At 38.6% G+C, this 14692-nt stretch overlaps 2 protein-coding genes across 4 annotated transcripts; both read left to right on the top strand.

Annotated features, from left to right (window-relative positions):
* The first annotated feature begins 277 nt into the window (after nucleotides 1–277).
* ptpn2a (protein tyrosine phosphatase non-receptor type 2a) lies at nucleotides 278–6123 on the top strand. Of its 3 annotated transcripts, none has more exons than XM_027149431.2 (9): nucleotides 285–651; nucleotides 1441–1531; nucleotides 2659–2759; nucleotides 3406–3504; nucleotides 3618–3755; nucleotides 4002–4211; nucleotides 4443–4604; nucleotides 4804–4982; nucleotides 5335–6123. In XM_027149431.2, the coding sequence occupies exons 1-9, from the start codon at nucleotides 592–594 to the stop codon at nucleotides 5525–5527; spliced, it is 1233 nt and encodes a 410-aa protein (XP_027005232.1). In that variant the 5' UTR covers nucleotides 285–591; the 3' UTR covers nucleotides 5528–6123. The 3 variants fall into 3 exon arrangements, with proteins under 3 accessions (XP_047666815.1, XP_027005232.1, XP_027005233.1); XM_027149432.2 differs by having other exon boundaries at nucleotides 294–651; nucleotides 4807–4982; XM_047810859.1 differs by lacking the exon at nucleotides 2659–2759 and having other exon boundaries at nucleotides 278–651.
* A 586-nt stretch (nucleotides 6124–6709) lies between these two features.
* On the top strand, nucleotides 6710–13419 carry cep76 (centrosomal protein 76). The gene is made up of 12 exons (XM_027149430.2): nucleotides 6710–7151; nucleotides 7296–7457; nucleotides 8593–8674; nucleotides 8787–9011; nucleotides 9122–9307; nucleotides 9791–9888; nucleotides 10981–11109; nucleotides 11240–11428; nucleotides 11930–12096; nucleotides 12198–12516; nucleotides 12702–12919; nucleotides 13134–13419. The coding sequence occupies exons 1-12, from the start codon at nucleotides 7089–7091 to the stop codon at nucleotides 13270–13272; spliced, it is 1977 nt and encodes a 658-aa protein (XP_027005231.2). The 5' UTR covers nucleotides 6710–7088; the 3' UTR covers nucleotides 13273–13419.
* Nucleotides 13420–14692: the final 1273 nt, after the last annotated feature.

Genomic DNA, 14692 nt, shown 5'->3' with positions numbered 1-14692 from the left:
GTGACGTAATGGAGCACGTGGAGAAAACGAATCATTGTCAATATGAGTTATACATTCAATATGTAATATAGAAAAGCGATCACGGGCATAATAACACAAAAAACAGGGTAATATTTATTATTGTTAATAACATAATTTTAGGGTACATAGTGAGTAGGATATATACGTGAGCCTTGGTTAGTTTCCTGCATGTGTGCTGTGTTTGACTGAGAAACATATTCTCAAACGTGAACAGTTTGTGGTTAAAGCACAAATAGCTCCGTATTTACTACCTAGGTGACCTGCTTAGGTTATTACACAAAGCTTTCTACGCTCTGTGCTATTGCGCTGTCTCTGTGCAGCCATTCAGGACACGGCGTTGAAGGAAAGTGGGCGTGGCTTCTGTTACTTTCTCGGAGCTCCAGCCATAGCTACGGAAGTAACCGAGGGACTTCAGCACCTTTTTATAATCCAGTGAGCGCGAGCTAACGCAGAAATGCAGGTTCCCTCCTGCTCGGCTGTTCTCTTCATGGCTCTTGTGCATGAATCACCGAGGAGTTGTTTGATCCTGCTTGAGATTTGACATTGCACCTATGACTGAACCTTAAAAAAATGGAGCCGGAGGAGTTCGAGGACATAGATTCACCGGGACAGTGGCAAAATCTTTATAATGTAAGTTTATCGAAATGTTAAGATGTGGAGTTTGTTTATCGTGTGAAGTCTGATTCCGACGTCGACGCGATATAATGTCTAGACCGAGCTGGCTGTGTTAGAGTGATCCAGATGTGCGCATGCGCACGATACCGTTACACATCGAAAGATACAGAATTAGGGACATCCAGACTATATGGTTTTATTAAACCGTGAGTAATGTAGCCATTTGTTTGATGATGTGCTTGACCATGTGCTCTACACACACACACACACGCGGGCAAAACGATTTACGTGTTCACTGTCTTTTTGTTTTATTACCTCCACATGTTTGTTGGATGTGAGAATCGCCATGTTCATAAGAAACTATATTAAATGAATGTTGACTAGGACTTACACGTGCAGATCAGACTGCATCACTTGAGCAGGCAGTGCTTCAATAACAGGGCTCGAGCTTCCTGTGAAACGTGTATAGATAGCTGTTTTTCTCAGAACTGACCAGGGCTTTATCAAGAACTGCGTGCTTGAGCCGAGCCAAAGCTCTGCTCTTTCTTTAGACATCAGTCCAATCCCATATAAACCTATTGACTGTATCTAACTCTCCACGAGTTTCTCCATCTTTCAGCACAGTCTTTATGACTGATGTGAACAAAACAAACACACTGGTATCAGTTACATCAACTTGCAGATGTGTTGCTTTACCCACTTCAGTTAACACAACATTAACAATCAGCATGCTTCCACTCAATATACACTTTGCTTAGAGTAGAAACTAGATTGCATACTAATAATCAGGTTATATATTTTCAGGAAATCCGTAACCAGTCTCAAGAATGTTCTTACAAAGTGGCAAAATTCCCAGAAAATCGGAACAGGAACAGATACAGAGACGTCAGCCCATGTAAGTGCCAAAATTTTTACGTAACCTATGTAATTGTTGCTCAATTTCCATCCATAAATGCAGCAAATAAAATGTGTATTCTATTCCAAGAGACAAGTATGTACTGATGATACTAAAATAGATATACCTGCATTGATCACTTTATTAGGAACACCTCTACACCTGCACTTTCATGTAATTATCAGCAACGAATGTGGCATGCATGAATGTGGCAAACTCATGCATCTACAGGCCAAGAGCTTTAGTTAGACAACAAACTACATGCAGAGGAAATATGTGGTCTCAATGACTTGAGATATGACCAATGGTGGGGATTTTTATGCACAACAGGCAGTTTAAACATGAGTACCTCCCCATGAGAGGTACTGTGTGAAATTGCTGTGAAGTATTTGTCCCCTTCCTGTTAAATTATTGAGATCATGATTTTTTTTTTTTAATATTAAACAAAGATAAGTAAATACAGAATGCACTTTTCAAATTATGTTTTCAATTATTAAGGGAAAAAAGCTGTCCAGACATGAGTAGCCCTATGTGAAAAAGTAATTGCTCCTAAACCTAATAACTGGTTGTGCCTCAGTTGGTGGAAACAACTAGCAACTGGCTTTCACCTCACTGTGGAGGAACTCTTCTTCAGCCACACTGGAGGGTTGTGTTGTTGAAGAGAGAGATCAACTGAGAGAGGCTAAGGTGGTTCAAGCTGACAGGAAGTGTAGGGTAACTCGAACAATCTTTTTTATAACTGTGGTGGGTAGAAAAACATTTGATAACAAACCAAACCTTGAGGCAGATGGGCTACAATAACAAAAGATCATGTCAGGTTCCACTTCTGTCAGCCAAAAGTTGGAATCTGAGACTACATTGGGCACAGATTTAGAAAAACTGGTCAGTGAACTATGAAAATGTTTCCTGCAATTTTATTTTTAATGAGTATTTATTTGAGTTACTGTAAATTTTCCCTCAGTTAGCAAGATCACATTTTTCCCTCTGTTCTCTGCACTGCTGCTACTTGATTGCCTGATTAAATAATTGCATAAAAAGAACGGGGTACAGTGGATGATGGATGATGACTGTACAAGACATTATTTTTTATATACCCCTAGAAACATTCTTTGTTGTGTTCTTTTTAGATGATCACAGTCGGGTGAGATTAGAAAATTTAGAAAATGACTACATAAATGCAAGCTTGATAACCATGGAGGAAGCTCAGAGAAACTACATACTGACTCAGGTATGAGAACATTGAGTGTGCTGTAGATTTGAACTAATGTCTCCTAAACACATGGAAGATTTGCTCAACAGAAGCTTGAAAATATACAGTCGCTGTAGTGACTGAGTCCAGCAAAAATGAGTACATCTATCATAGAAAGTAATTACATATGCATCTTTACTAGTAGTAAAAGTAGAACTGCGCTTGCAATTTAGCCCATTCAGTTAATTTTCCAGCAGAAAAGCACAACATACTCTGCAAGTTGCATCACTGATTTAGAAAAAGCTGCTGCAAAATCAACCTTTTTTTTTTGGCCACAATAGACACAAAAAATATTTGTAAAGATGACCGTGGAAGGTATTTTCCACAAGATAAAATACAAATAATACAAGGGCTTCCTTTTTTTTTTTTGCATTCTGTGGTGTTGTGATTTGAACTCTCAGCTTCTTTATTCATAACCCAGGCTGGGATGATAGTCCAGGTCACGATACACATGCACTTTAGCACACCCATTCACACCTAGGGGAAGTTTAAAGAATTGAATCTAATTAGATCAGTATGTCTGAGTCTGTCCATGCTTAATATCTCTGCAAATTATGACATACACATTTAATTCCTTACATGTTATATCAGACACGTATGTTAATAGTTTTTATCCGATATACAGGGACCATTAACTAATACTCGTGGTCACTTTTGGTTAATGATCTGGGAGAAGCAGTCCAAGGCAGTCATCATGCTCAATAGAGTCATAGAGAAAGGCTCAGTAAGTAAATGTTATTTGTGGTTATTTTCTTTTCATGTCCCTTACTTTACCTGTGTCACTACATGGTCTGTATTGGCACAAGCCAAATCATTATTTTCTACTGTTTCTAACAGGAGAAGTGTGCTCAGTACTGGCCCTCGGGTGAAGAGAAACAAATGTATTTCAGTGCTGAGGGGTTTGTGGTGACTTTAGTGTCTGAAGACGTTGAACCCTATTACACAACAAGAGTGCTCGAGCTTCAAAACATCAAAGTAAGATTATATTCATTACTGTCACTCATTTGTCTTGTTTTATTTATGCTTTACTATTAGCACTGGGTCATCCAGCCAGTGGTTCTTTATTTTCTTATTTTTTCCACCATCATGGTGACTATGAAACTAAAACTCATCTTCAAAAATATTTTTAGTCAGAAACCTCATCTTAATTATTTGTGTGGAATACTTTACATTAATAATGTTAATGTTTCATTTTGTGTATGTTCTGTTAAACTTGTTTAGACAGGAGAGAAAAGAGACATCTACCACTTTCATTTCACCACTTGGCCTGACTTTGGTGTGCCAGAGTCCCCTGCATCTTTCCTCAACTTTTTGTTCAAGGTTCGTGAGTCTGGATCACTGGAGCCTGAGAATGGGCCGGTTGTGGTCCACTGCAGTGCTGGGATTGGCCGATCAGGGACATTCTGCTTGGTTGACACCTGCTTGGTCCTGGTAAGATACCGCTTTTTAATCCTGATCCTTCTTAATTTAGGCTACACTGAGTTGTATAATTGACAAGAAAATTCTATTTGGCATGTTGTATATTTGATTGTTTGAAAACATTACACTTAATTTCAGGATACACTTTTTTGCCCTGAATATTTTCAACAGAGGAAAAATCTTTCTTTGTCCCAGACAAGCAGCTATACATTTAAAATGAAGACGTTTTCCTTTTTTTTTTAGATGGATAAGAGAAAAGATGCTTCATCTGTAGATGTACAGAAAGTCTTGTTGGGCATGAGAGAGTATCGCATGGGCCTCATTCAAACCCCAAACCAGCTTCGCTTCTCTTACATGGCCATAATGGAGGGAGCCAAGTATGTCTTGGAGGACTCTATTTTAAAGGTAGTTTAATGTATGTTGTTTGCAAAGCAACAAGTATCCCTTTAATTACAATGTGAAATACTTCTCTTGATATTTTCTGTTGTTCATTGGATGTCCTTTCATCACAAAATGGCTCTTATGAGGAGAACAGTTGATTTGATAAAATTTAACCACTAGTGTAACAAAATGCATTTTCTTATTGCTTTCCTCTACGTGGCAGCAGCAATGGCAAAATATGTCTAAAGATGACATGGAGCAACAGGCTGAGCTGGATCCATCTCTGCAGGACACTGCAAGACAGCCAGATGAACTGACCGGACTGATTTCAAAGCTAATAGGAGAAAAAGATCAAATCGTGTCAGTGACAGAAGCACAGCAAACAGATTTAAAACCAGAAAGGTATGTTACTTGCTCAGGTCATGTCTCAGGTTCAAACTATCCATTGACATTTCGATTTAAGTTCCACACATTGCATACATTTTAACAATATCTTTATCTTTCTTGTGCCTGTCTTTTTTTTTTTTTTCCCCCCGATTTAGTTTGTATACAAAACATAATTAGTGTGATGATAATGAAGATCTTTCATTTGTTCTGTCAAAATATTGTTATTATATTAATGCAAAAATGTTTGCTGGAAAACGTAATTCTTGGCCTTACAGGAATCAACCCTATACCTGGAAATCTACTAATGCTATTTGCTTTGGTGCTATATTAGATTAAAGCAGCACTCTGTTTTTTTTCCCCTTGGTAGCTTGCGAAAGCGACATCGTGAGGAGCGGATAGCCAGCACAGCTCAGAAGGTCCAGCAGATGAAACAAAAACTGAGTGAAGCAGAGAAGAAGAGAGAGAATTGGCATTACTGGAGGCCCATTCTCTATAATGTAGGAGCTGGAGCAGCTCTGGCACTGGGACTATTCATGTGGTGGGCTTTTCTCTCTCAGTGACCTCTCTGTAATCATATACACTTTTTTCACTCAGACTTTTTGGTTCACTGTGAGAGGCTTGATTTCCATTTTTTCTTGTAAACAGAGGCTGTTCATTAGGACATTCTGCCTTATTTCTGATATTTATAATTTTTTCATTTTCATAAAAGGCTTCGAGCTTGGCTCTAAATAATTTTAGTGTTTAGGGGCACTGTAGTCATTGCACTATTATGTAATATATTATCTTTAGAAAGACATTGTTTTACAAAGACAACTCTGAACTTTGGACTCATTTGGGCATTATTCACCAGTATACAAAATTTCTTTTAGCTGGACATGTTTTTGTACGTTGTTATTAAATGGAACATAAAACACACCACCACATTTACCAGATGGATCATGTCTGAACAGTGATGTACATATTAAAGACTTTTGCTGAAGAAAGAACATGTGTTGTTTGAAGGTGGATGCTGAGTAAACACAACAGATTAGAGCCAGTAATCCCAGTGAGAGGATCACATTCAGTAAAATGCTGATATTTTTCCATTATTCATTTACAGTATATGTACACATTTAACTATGTCTTTTGCAATAATGAAATAACATCTTGAACCCTGTATCTTAGTTGAATTAGTTTTTATTTTGGCATGTGTATTTTTCCATTAAATTGGGCTAAAACTAAACTAATCCAATAGCAATATTGTTAACTCGTTAGCTAAAAGGTTACAAAGCTGTAGCCAACCTTCAGGATGTTATTTGTTTGTACTTATTTGTATTTGTAGCCCCACTATTCAGTTTATTTGGCTACAAAATGTTAATGTATATTTATTCCATTCCGGTGCCGAAATATCACTTCTAGTGACAACCAGCAGAGGCTCATTATTTACGGAGCCGGATGTTTCAGCCTGATGTGAAACGGTTTGTTTTGCTGACGCGTCAACCTTTCCGCCATCTTGCAAAGGGCAACATTTCCAAGTGAAGCGTTAAGAGGATAAACTATCATTCTGTGTGTCCATACATGTGTATAGATATACAGTACATTTGTATCTAACTATACGTGTGCCTATATAGATATATAAGCAATTTCTATGTGATTGTGAATAGATTGTTGATAATAATATAATAATAAAAAACTGTCTATTTGGACTCGATTCATTGTATAGATAAATTATTATTTATTATTTTGCCGATTTCTTTCTCTGTGTACTTCTCGTATAACTCGGAATCAGAATCAGACGCGACTCTACTCCAAACCATCTTGAATCGAACAGGCTTTGGCCCTTTCCAATATGGCGGACGCATTGGCGTATCAAAATAGCTAGCAACGCAGTCTACCGTTTTGAAAAGTACAGCGCGTAAGTAAGAGTCCCGCTTATTTTTCCGCCAGGATTTGAACCGTTGCTGATGATGTGGAGGCGTTTACGTTTACGGCTGCACTTTAGTTAGCAGCAAGTAATGATGTATCTAAGAAATCAATCGTTTGAACGGCGATAATGATCTTGGAAAGTAAATTAGAGATGAGCTAAATAGTGAACTTGGCTTTAGCTTTTGTTTGGATTGTGTACACAACAGTACCTAAAACATGTCTCTGACCCCGGAGAAAGCTTCTGAACTAAAACAGATCATTCAGGATCAGCTGATTAAGGTATGTATATGACTTTAATGATCTGCACGTGCTGTGTAAAACATGTAATTATGAATATTAGCATAATGCTAGTTTTGTTAGCTGATACTTGAAGCTTAATCGATTTAGCTCCAGGGCCTCCTGTGTTTGTCACCTTGTGCTCAGATGGACATCCACAGGAAGATCCGTGATGTGGTTGCTGAGGCAGTGCGGTGTGAAGGGGACCGGGGAGAGGAGCAGCCTCTGTCTGAAGAGGACCTGCTAAGGGCACTGCAGCGCAGGGGCATTGTGGAGGACGCCATGAAGCAGCTTAGTTTCACTAATACAGTAAGAGATTGAACAGGTTTCCCTGCTTGTATTTTAGTCTAACCAACGGTGTGTGAAACCCAGCTCCTGTAGGACCAGAGGAGCATAAAGAGACTGGTTCTGTCTTAGAGTTACAGCTTTCGGACCAAGGGTTAAAGGATCTTGTGTTTTAGTGCAGTCTCTCAGTCAGTTTTGTTTGATTTAGTTACAGTGCTGGAAGTCACAGCCCATCACTATCAATGTTAATTACTGGGTTATTTAGTGCTGAGTTGTTTTTTAAACTCTAAACCAATAATATAAAAACAGTTCTGATTATAAATATCAATATTTTTAATATCAATGTCAAAAAATAGAGAAACCCATTAAAATGGTCCCTTGTTCAAAAAGTGAGCCATGATTCATGCATACATACACTATATGGCTAAAGTGACATGACATACGGCTAAGTACGGTGACCCATACTCAGAATTCGCTTGCATTTGACCCATCCAAAGTGCACACACACCGTAAACACACACCCGGAGCGGGAACAAAGAAGCAACACCTGTTCCAGCTGACAGTCGGAACCCCGTGCACTTGATGAGCTCCAGGAAGACATAGTGTGCCAAAGTTAGAGTGGAATAACCTGAGTGGCCTGAGCCCCGACCTCAACCCAACCAAAACCTTTGGGTTGACCTAGAACATTGACTGCACCTCAGGCTTCTTCACTTGACATCAGTCTCCAGCCTCATTAAAGCTCTTGTTGCTGAATGAGAAAACTCACACCTAAGCTCCAATATCTAATTGAAAGCCTTCCCTGAAATGTGGATTTTATTATAAGAGGGGTGCACAACTCCATATGTATGTCATATTAATTTCCTAATCAATAACCCAAACTTTTGGATGTAAAACTACATTAAATCAGATCACATGTTTTCAATTGTTCTCCAGTGTATAAACCAAGATGCCGTTTGCAAAACAGTGATTTTTCTTTCCTGCAATAATTTGAATGTACGTTGAAGGTTGTTATTTTGTTAGATAGGATCAATTTATGACTAAGTCTTAATTTTCTGGAGGTAGCTAGCCTGAATCAGAAATTACTAAGGGATTAATAACACCATCCTATTCAACAGTGAGTATGGAATAATATGGTTTACTAATATTTATTTTTCTTTAGGCACGTTCAGAAACAGAGGCAGAGGATCTGGACAAGTCTCCAGCTCGTGTAACTGTGAAGGGCATTACCCAACTTAAAACAGGTCAGTTGAGAATATACATAAAAGGTGATTATGTAATATGTGTAATGAGGGGGAAAATATAATTTAATAAAAAATACATTTTCATGATTTGTTCTGTTTTTATTCTTGCTAGCCAATATAAGTCCACTGAGGAGATACTTGTACCTGCAGGTTCTGGGGGGTAAGGCCTTCCTTGAGCACCTGCAGGAGCCAGAGCCTTTACCTGGTCAGGTGTGTTCTACCTTCACACTCCACCTTCACTTCCGCAACCAACGCTTTCACTCCAAACCTGTGCCCTGTGCTTGTGAACCAGACTTACAAGAGGGCTTTCTTTTAGAAGTACACAGAGATGGTCCAGGTATATCACCTATACAATACTGTTTAATCAGCAGAAATAACAACTTTAGCCAATGACCTCAACATTAAAGATAACAAAATGCATTGGTCTCCATTTTTCTTGTGGCCTAGGTGATGCCAGTAAAATGGCTAATGCCACCACCATGTTGTCCATTTGTGACCCTGTACACATGGTGTTGATTCGGACAGACACAGCAGGAGACACGACACTCGTCTCTTCATATTTCTTGGACTGGCGATCTGTCCTCTGTGCTCCCAATGGAAAGACATCAGTGTCTGTGGAGCTGCTTGGTGTAGGTAAGAGCTTCTACTTTGGTGGATCTGGAGACAATCCCAGATCACTGGCCATGAGTTAGCAATACACCCTGGATGAAACGCCAGACCATCTCGGGACTCTGTGCACACATAGTGACAGACTTATTTACGCCTAGTGCAGTCATTCTACTGGCATGTTTTCTTAACATTGGGAAGAAACTGCACCCAGAGGAAAAAAGGCCACACATGGAGTGTGATCAGAAATGCAGTACAGACAGTAACTTGAACTTAGGATCTCAAAACAGTGACCCTGATGCTGTGAGGTGCCTTGGTGCCACCTGTTTCTCTTTACTGAACATTAGTAACATCGACATTACTGATATTTTCTTTAGATTAAAGAGCTAATGTAATAATTGAATATCGGTATCCTGTTTGCTTTTACAATGAAACTGACCATTGAAATTACGGTTGATTTCTATTAAATCAATTTCATATTATATGTGTATGTGTGTGTTCTTCCTTCAGGCAGTGAGTGTAAAGTGCCTGTTGGTGTACTTAATCTCAAGCTGGAATTGTATCCTCCCCTAAGTGAGACTCTGAGCCCTGAAGTCATAAGCACACAGGTGAAATATTAACTTTTTTTTTTTTAAATTTATGTTTAGTTCAGAATTTTTTTTCTGTTTTATATATATATATATATTTTTTATATATATTTTATATATATATATATGTATATATAATGTGTATATATATGCGCACACACACATATATATATGTCTGTGTGTATATATATGTATATGTTGTGTGTGTGTGTGTGTGTGTGTGTATGTATATATATATATATATATATATATATATATATATATATATATATATATATATATATATATATATGTGTGTATATGTTTCAAACTGCCTGAGCCTCTATCCCACATCACTGAACTTAAATTGAAGACTTGTTGAAGGTGAAGTATTAATACTTAAACTAGATTTGTAAAGTTTGTCACGAAAACTTTGATGTTGGCTTTGACAAAGCAAGTAATCTCAAAGGCCAGTGTTTTTTGGAGGCGAATGGACATAAGGATCAATGTTACGTTTGGAGGCAAGTGTACAGAAAGCTAGGGGGCCAAAACATTTGGAGGCAAGTGGAGACGAGCATGTGACATCATCCGAATACTCTTGAGGAAGTTCCCCTTATTGTTCTGAGTGTTTTGATATGTCACATGTCCATGTTGTAAAAAGTTTTTTGAGTTTGCATATATTGGGGGCAGGGCTGTGGCACAACCGAAAGGCCAGTCGATACACCAATTTAAAACTTTGTTCAGAGTATCAACCTAAAGGAGCTGGCCGAGTATAAAACTTCAGACCAGGATCTACAACATATCTGAATTTGGTTCATGTGGCTCGAAAGCCCTAGGAGGAGTTACTCTTGATACATTTTTGTCTAAGCTTAAATAGGAAAACAGAATGTTGGATTCTACAAAGCCAACATAATTAGCTTAAAGCTCAGTAGCTGAATTTCACATACTGAGTATCACGTAACATGATTTTGTATTTTATAAAAAAAAAGAAAAACTAGACTGTCACTTATTTGCTGTTCTTAGTGCCAGCAGCTTTTTTTTTTTCACTTTTTTCAGGTCCAGAGGGTTTAGTGAAATAATTGCCTTTAAAGGAACCCAAGTCTTATTGTATGTTTGTGATCTTTTTTATTTCAGCGATCACTGGAGCGGCAAAAGAGTGCAGAGAAAGAGCGTTTATTTCTGGTCTATGCTAAGCAGTGGTGGAGGGAGTTCTTAGAAATACGACCGTCTCACCAATCCAAGCTGGTTAAGATCTTTGCTCAAGTAATTGACTTGATTTGGGTTTTTGTGCACTCCACTATGGAATGAAATTGTTTAGTCTTAGATATTGTTTGTATTCTCTTTTTCCCCTTTTTAATTTAGACAATTTACTGTGTCATGTGTTTGCTTGTAGGATGAGAATGGGGTGAACAGATCCGTGTGTTCATACGTCTGTGTCTTGCGTGCTGGCCGGCTGTTGGAAAGTCCACGGCAGGCGGCTCGCTTTGTGAGTCTGCTGGCTCAGGAGAGGGTGCCGGTGCTGGGGGGAGGAACACGTCCTGAGCAGTGGTGCACTATGATGGCATTCCTCTGTAGGAACAAGGTAACTGAAGCTTCTCCTGAAAGTTGACCAGTGTATGAATTATGCATAAGAATTCAACCTAGAACACTTTGTTTGATTTCTTATGTATTTAGTCTGTTTATATACTAGTGATGACAGCAAATGCATATTGCTTGAGTGGTGTAAAATACGGTTGTTATTGATGCCTTGGCCCCATTTTGGTTCAGCTCTCTGAAGGTATCACACCACCCTGCCACTGGCATTTTCCTACAACAGCATGTCCAATTGTGTTTTATTCCATAATTAATAGATGGATTAACAATACAAGCAGACACTAAATGAGATTCACAACTTGTTTTTTTGTGTGTGTTCAGAGTTAAACTATAAACCATTTGCTGACACCCCAGTTTTTCCCAGGTTTGTACTGAGTACCAGATCACTGAAAGAGACCTCACTGAACAGTGATGGTGCCATATTTTCTCATTCCCACTAATTGATCTCATTAAAAGGTAACTGTTTCTTTGTGCGTTTCCCTGTTACAAGGGTGATAGTGAGGACCATGCCACACTGCTATGTAGCCTGCTGCTGGGCTTTGGCCTGAATGCTTATGTCTGTGTAGGCACCAAAGCGAAAAACAACCCCCACACCTGGGTGATGACCTGTGGTACTGATGGCACTGTCACTTTCTGGGAGAGTCAGACAGCACACAGGTAGCATCTAAAATTTAAAAACCATACATCATTTTTACATAACAGTTACATAACTTAATTACAGTTACAGCATGAGTTATATGTTCACTTAATTTCTACAGGTACCTACATCAGCCAGTAGACCCTGAGGCTCCCCCACTAGTTCTTCAGCCCAAACCCAGCTACCCTTACCGCACGATTGGTTGTGTTTTCAACCACAAGTCTTTCTTGGCGAATTGCCAGCCTTCAGACTCCGTGGAGTTATGTGTGTTTGACTTTCTGGATGCTTCACGCTGGAAGGCTATGAGTGAAGAGGCTATTTGTTCAGTTTGTTCTCAGAGTCCTCCTACTCCTCCTCTGTGTCCTCCATCAGTGCAGGCCAATGATGCCAGCAACCAACTAGAGCTTGAGCTGCGCTACTTGATTACTGAGCACAGGAAGGTAGTACACACTAATTGTTTAAGACATTAATATCTAAAAATGCACTAAATGCTGGTTTACACTAAAAGTCGGTTATCTGAAAGCTGTCGTGCGGACCAGGAAGCATACTGCAGTACCGAACCAGAGGGACACAGCAATCACACGGTTTTAGAAAATCAAGGCCTTAACTTTGTCTTTTTCCTCAGGATATTGGTATGGCTACAGTGTGGGATGATCACCTGTCCTACCTGCTCTCATCTGCTCTGGCAGCCTATGAGCTGGAGCGCTGTACAGGCATGTCATGTGGAAATGAAGAGTTTCAGGATGCTGTTCGAAGAGCTGTACCCGATGGACACACATTTAAAGGCTTTCCTATTCAGTTTTTGCACCGTAATGCACGCAGAGCTTTTGCTACCAGCCTCAGGTACACACACATTTATGATTCCCAATACCTTTCTAACACCTGATGATTTCCTCAGTATAGTAAGCTAGGGCCACAGCAATAATGCAATGTTGAAAAATCCCTGTAGGTTTCTCTTAATTTATTTCTCCTGTACTTTTATGAGCATTATAACTCATTTAGCTTATATAAAACAACAGATGTGCAGCTGATATATCTGTTCTCTGTGTCTGAACAGGTCACTGTTCTGTGAGGAGGTTGTGTCTTGTCGGGGAGATCATGTTCGTCTGGCAGTGCGGGTTCGTGTGTTTCCCTATCTCGAGTCAGCCTGTGCTGTCTGGATCATGTTTGCCTGCAAATACAGATCAGTGCTGTGATCAGAAGTCAACACTCTTTGTGTGTCTGTGTGTGTTTAAATAATAGTAATATGTGGTTTTGTTGGACATTTGGTTGGTCTTCATAGAAAATACTTTTTTATTATTATAGTTATTTGTATTAAAATCTGTGACTTTTGCTATTGGCAATGTGTGTGAGAAAGTGTTTTTGGGGTGGGGGTCAGGGGGTGATTATACAGTGGGTTTAAAACATATTGAGAAACCTTCAGTTTTTGCACAGATTACTATTTTAAAATATATATTAAATTGACTTTTTTGGCCATCAGTCTACAAAAACTCATAATGATGATAAAGTAAATGTTTTCTGAATGATCAAAAACTAAAATATCTCATCTAGAGACATCTTTATACCCTTGGCTCCTGGCACTCCAAATTTGACTCAATCCTTTTTTATATTTAGAGACAACTCCAGACCTTTACTCAGTCCTTGCTTGACTCAAGTACTGCTGTAGCAAATTCAGTTGAACGGGAAAGGCGTGTGTGTGTAAGGTCCCACAATTCGCAGTGCATGTCACACCAGAAACCAAGCCATATGGTGCAAAAAAAAAAAGTCCTTATAGACCTTAGCTTTGAATGATCTTAGAGGCACATCATTTTAAAATGGGAAAAGATGGCAAACCGCATGACCGAATTGCCAGAAGAGAATTGCCATTTCAGAATACTCCATCAGTCAGGCGTTTATGTTAGACTGGCTATATGGAATTCATACCTGAACAAAAACTGTCATGGCAGGCCTTTGAAAAACAATTTTTTTCTGGTTTAAAAAAAGTATAGTTAATGGCAGCAGTTGCCTTTACATTTATGCAAGGTTTTCTTTCTATTAAGCCAGATCTTTTGAAAAGCATGGATTTTATCCAATATGAAGGAATTTTTAAATATTTGATAGTTTTAATTCAAATGTGCACAGCTGCACTCGTCGCATTTTCTATAACTAATAAAAAAATGCTGAAAAGTTTCTTTATATTAGGTTATTTTGGTAACTGTTTTTGTTTTACGATCAACCCAGTAAAGAACCAGTTATCACAGACACAGCTTGGGAAAAGCATCATCTGTGAAGAAATCCAAGACCTGCTATGTCTCAATTCATCTGCTGTTCTAAACAATATTCATGATTATATTTAGTGTCTCCAAAATGTTAAAATGAATATCCCTCAGGTATCCAGATGGTGTAATATTTCTGTTTGATTTGTGCTTAATTTGTCTTCAGTGATTTGCTGTATTATTTTAGTATTTTAATGACTAGAAACGAATGTTTCATTAAGTTGTTATTCTGTTGTATATATATAATGATCTTTGAAATTTTGTTATTTATAGAACAATAGATCATTTGTGCTTACAATTCTGCAGTTATGGGGCAGTATCACGGCTTCCTAGCAAGGTTGGATATGCATAGAAAGGATTT

Source organism: Tachysurus fulvidraco, chromosome 3, assembly GCF_022655615.1.
Source record: "Tachysurus fulvidraco isolate hzauxx_2018 chromosome 3, HZAU_PFXX_2.0, whole genome shotgun sequence".
Taxonomy (NCBI): domain Eukaryota; kingdom Metazoa; phylum Chordata; class Actinopteri; order Siluriformes; family Bagridae; genus Tachysurus; species Tachysurus fulvidraco.
The sequence above is the reverse complement of the archived record's forward strand: the minus strand, read 5'-3'. Positions and strand labels throughout refer to the sequence as shown.

What these genes read in the sequence shown, in the direction of transcription:
- cep76 (XM_027149430.2), top strand. Translation starts at nt 7,089, where the DNA reads ATGTCTCTGACCCCGGAGAAAGCTTCTGAACTAAAACAGATCATTCAG. An exon ending in AGCTTAGTTTCACTAATACA is followed by an intron (nt 7,458 to 8,592) that starts GTAAGAGATTGA and finishes ATTTTTCTTTAG; the next exon opens with GCACGTTCAGAAACAGAGGC. An exon ending in CATTCCTCTGTAGGAACAAG is followed by an intron (nt 11,429 to 11,929) that starts GTAACTGAAGCT and finishes CCCTGTTACAAG; the next exon opens with GGTGATAGTGAGGACCATGC.
- ptpn2a (XM_027149431.2), top strand. Translation starts at nt 592, where the DNA reads ATGGAGCCGGAGGAGTTCGAGGACATAGATTCACCGGGACAGTGGCAA. An exon ending in TCGAGCTTCAAAACATCAAA is followed by an intron (nt 3,756 to 4,001) that starts GTAAGATTATAT and finishes AAACTTGTTTAG; the next exon opens with ACAGGAGAGAAAAGAGACAT. An exon ending in TTGACACCTGCTTGGTCCTG is followed by an intron (nt 4,212 to 4,442) that starts GTAAGATACCGC and finishes TTTTTTTTTTAG; the next exon opens with ATGGATAAGAGAAAAGATGC.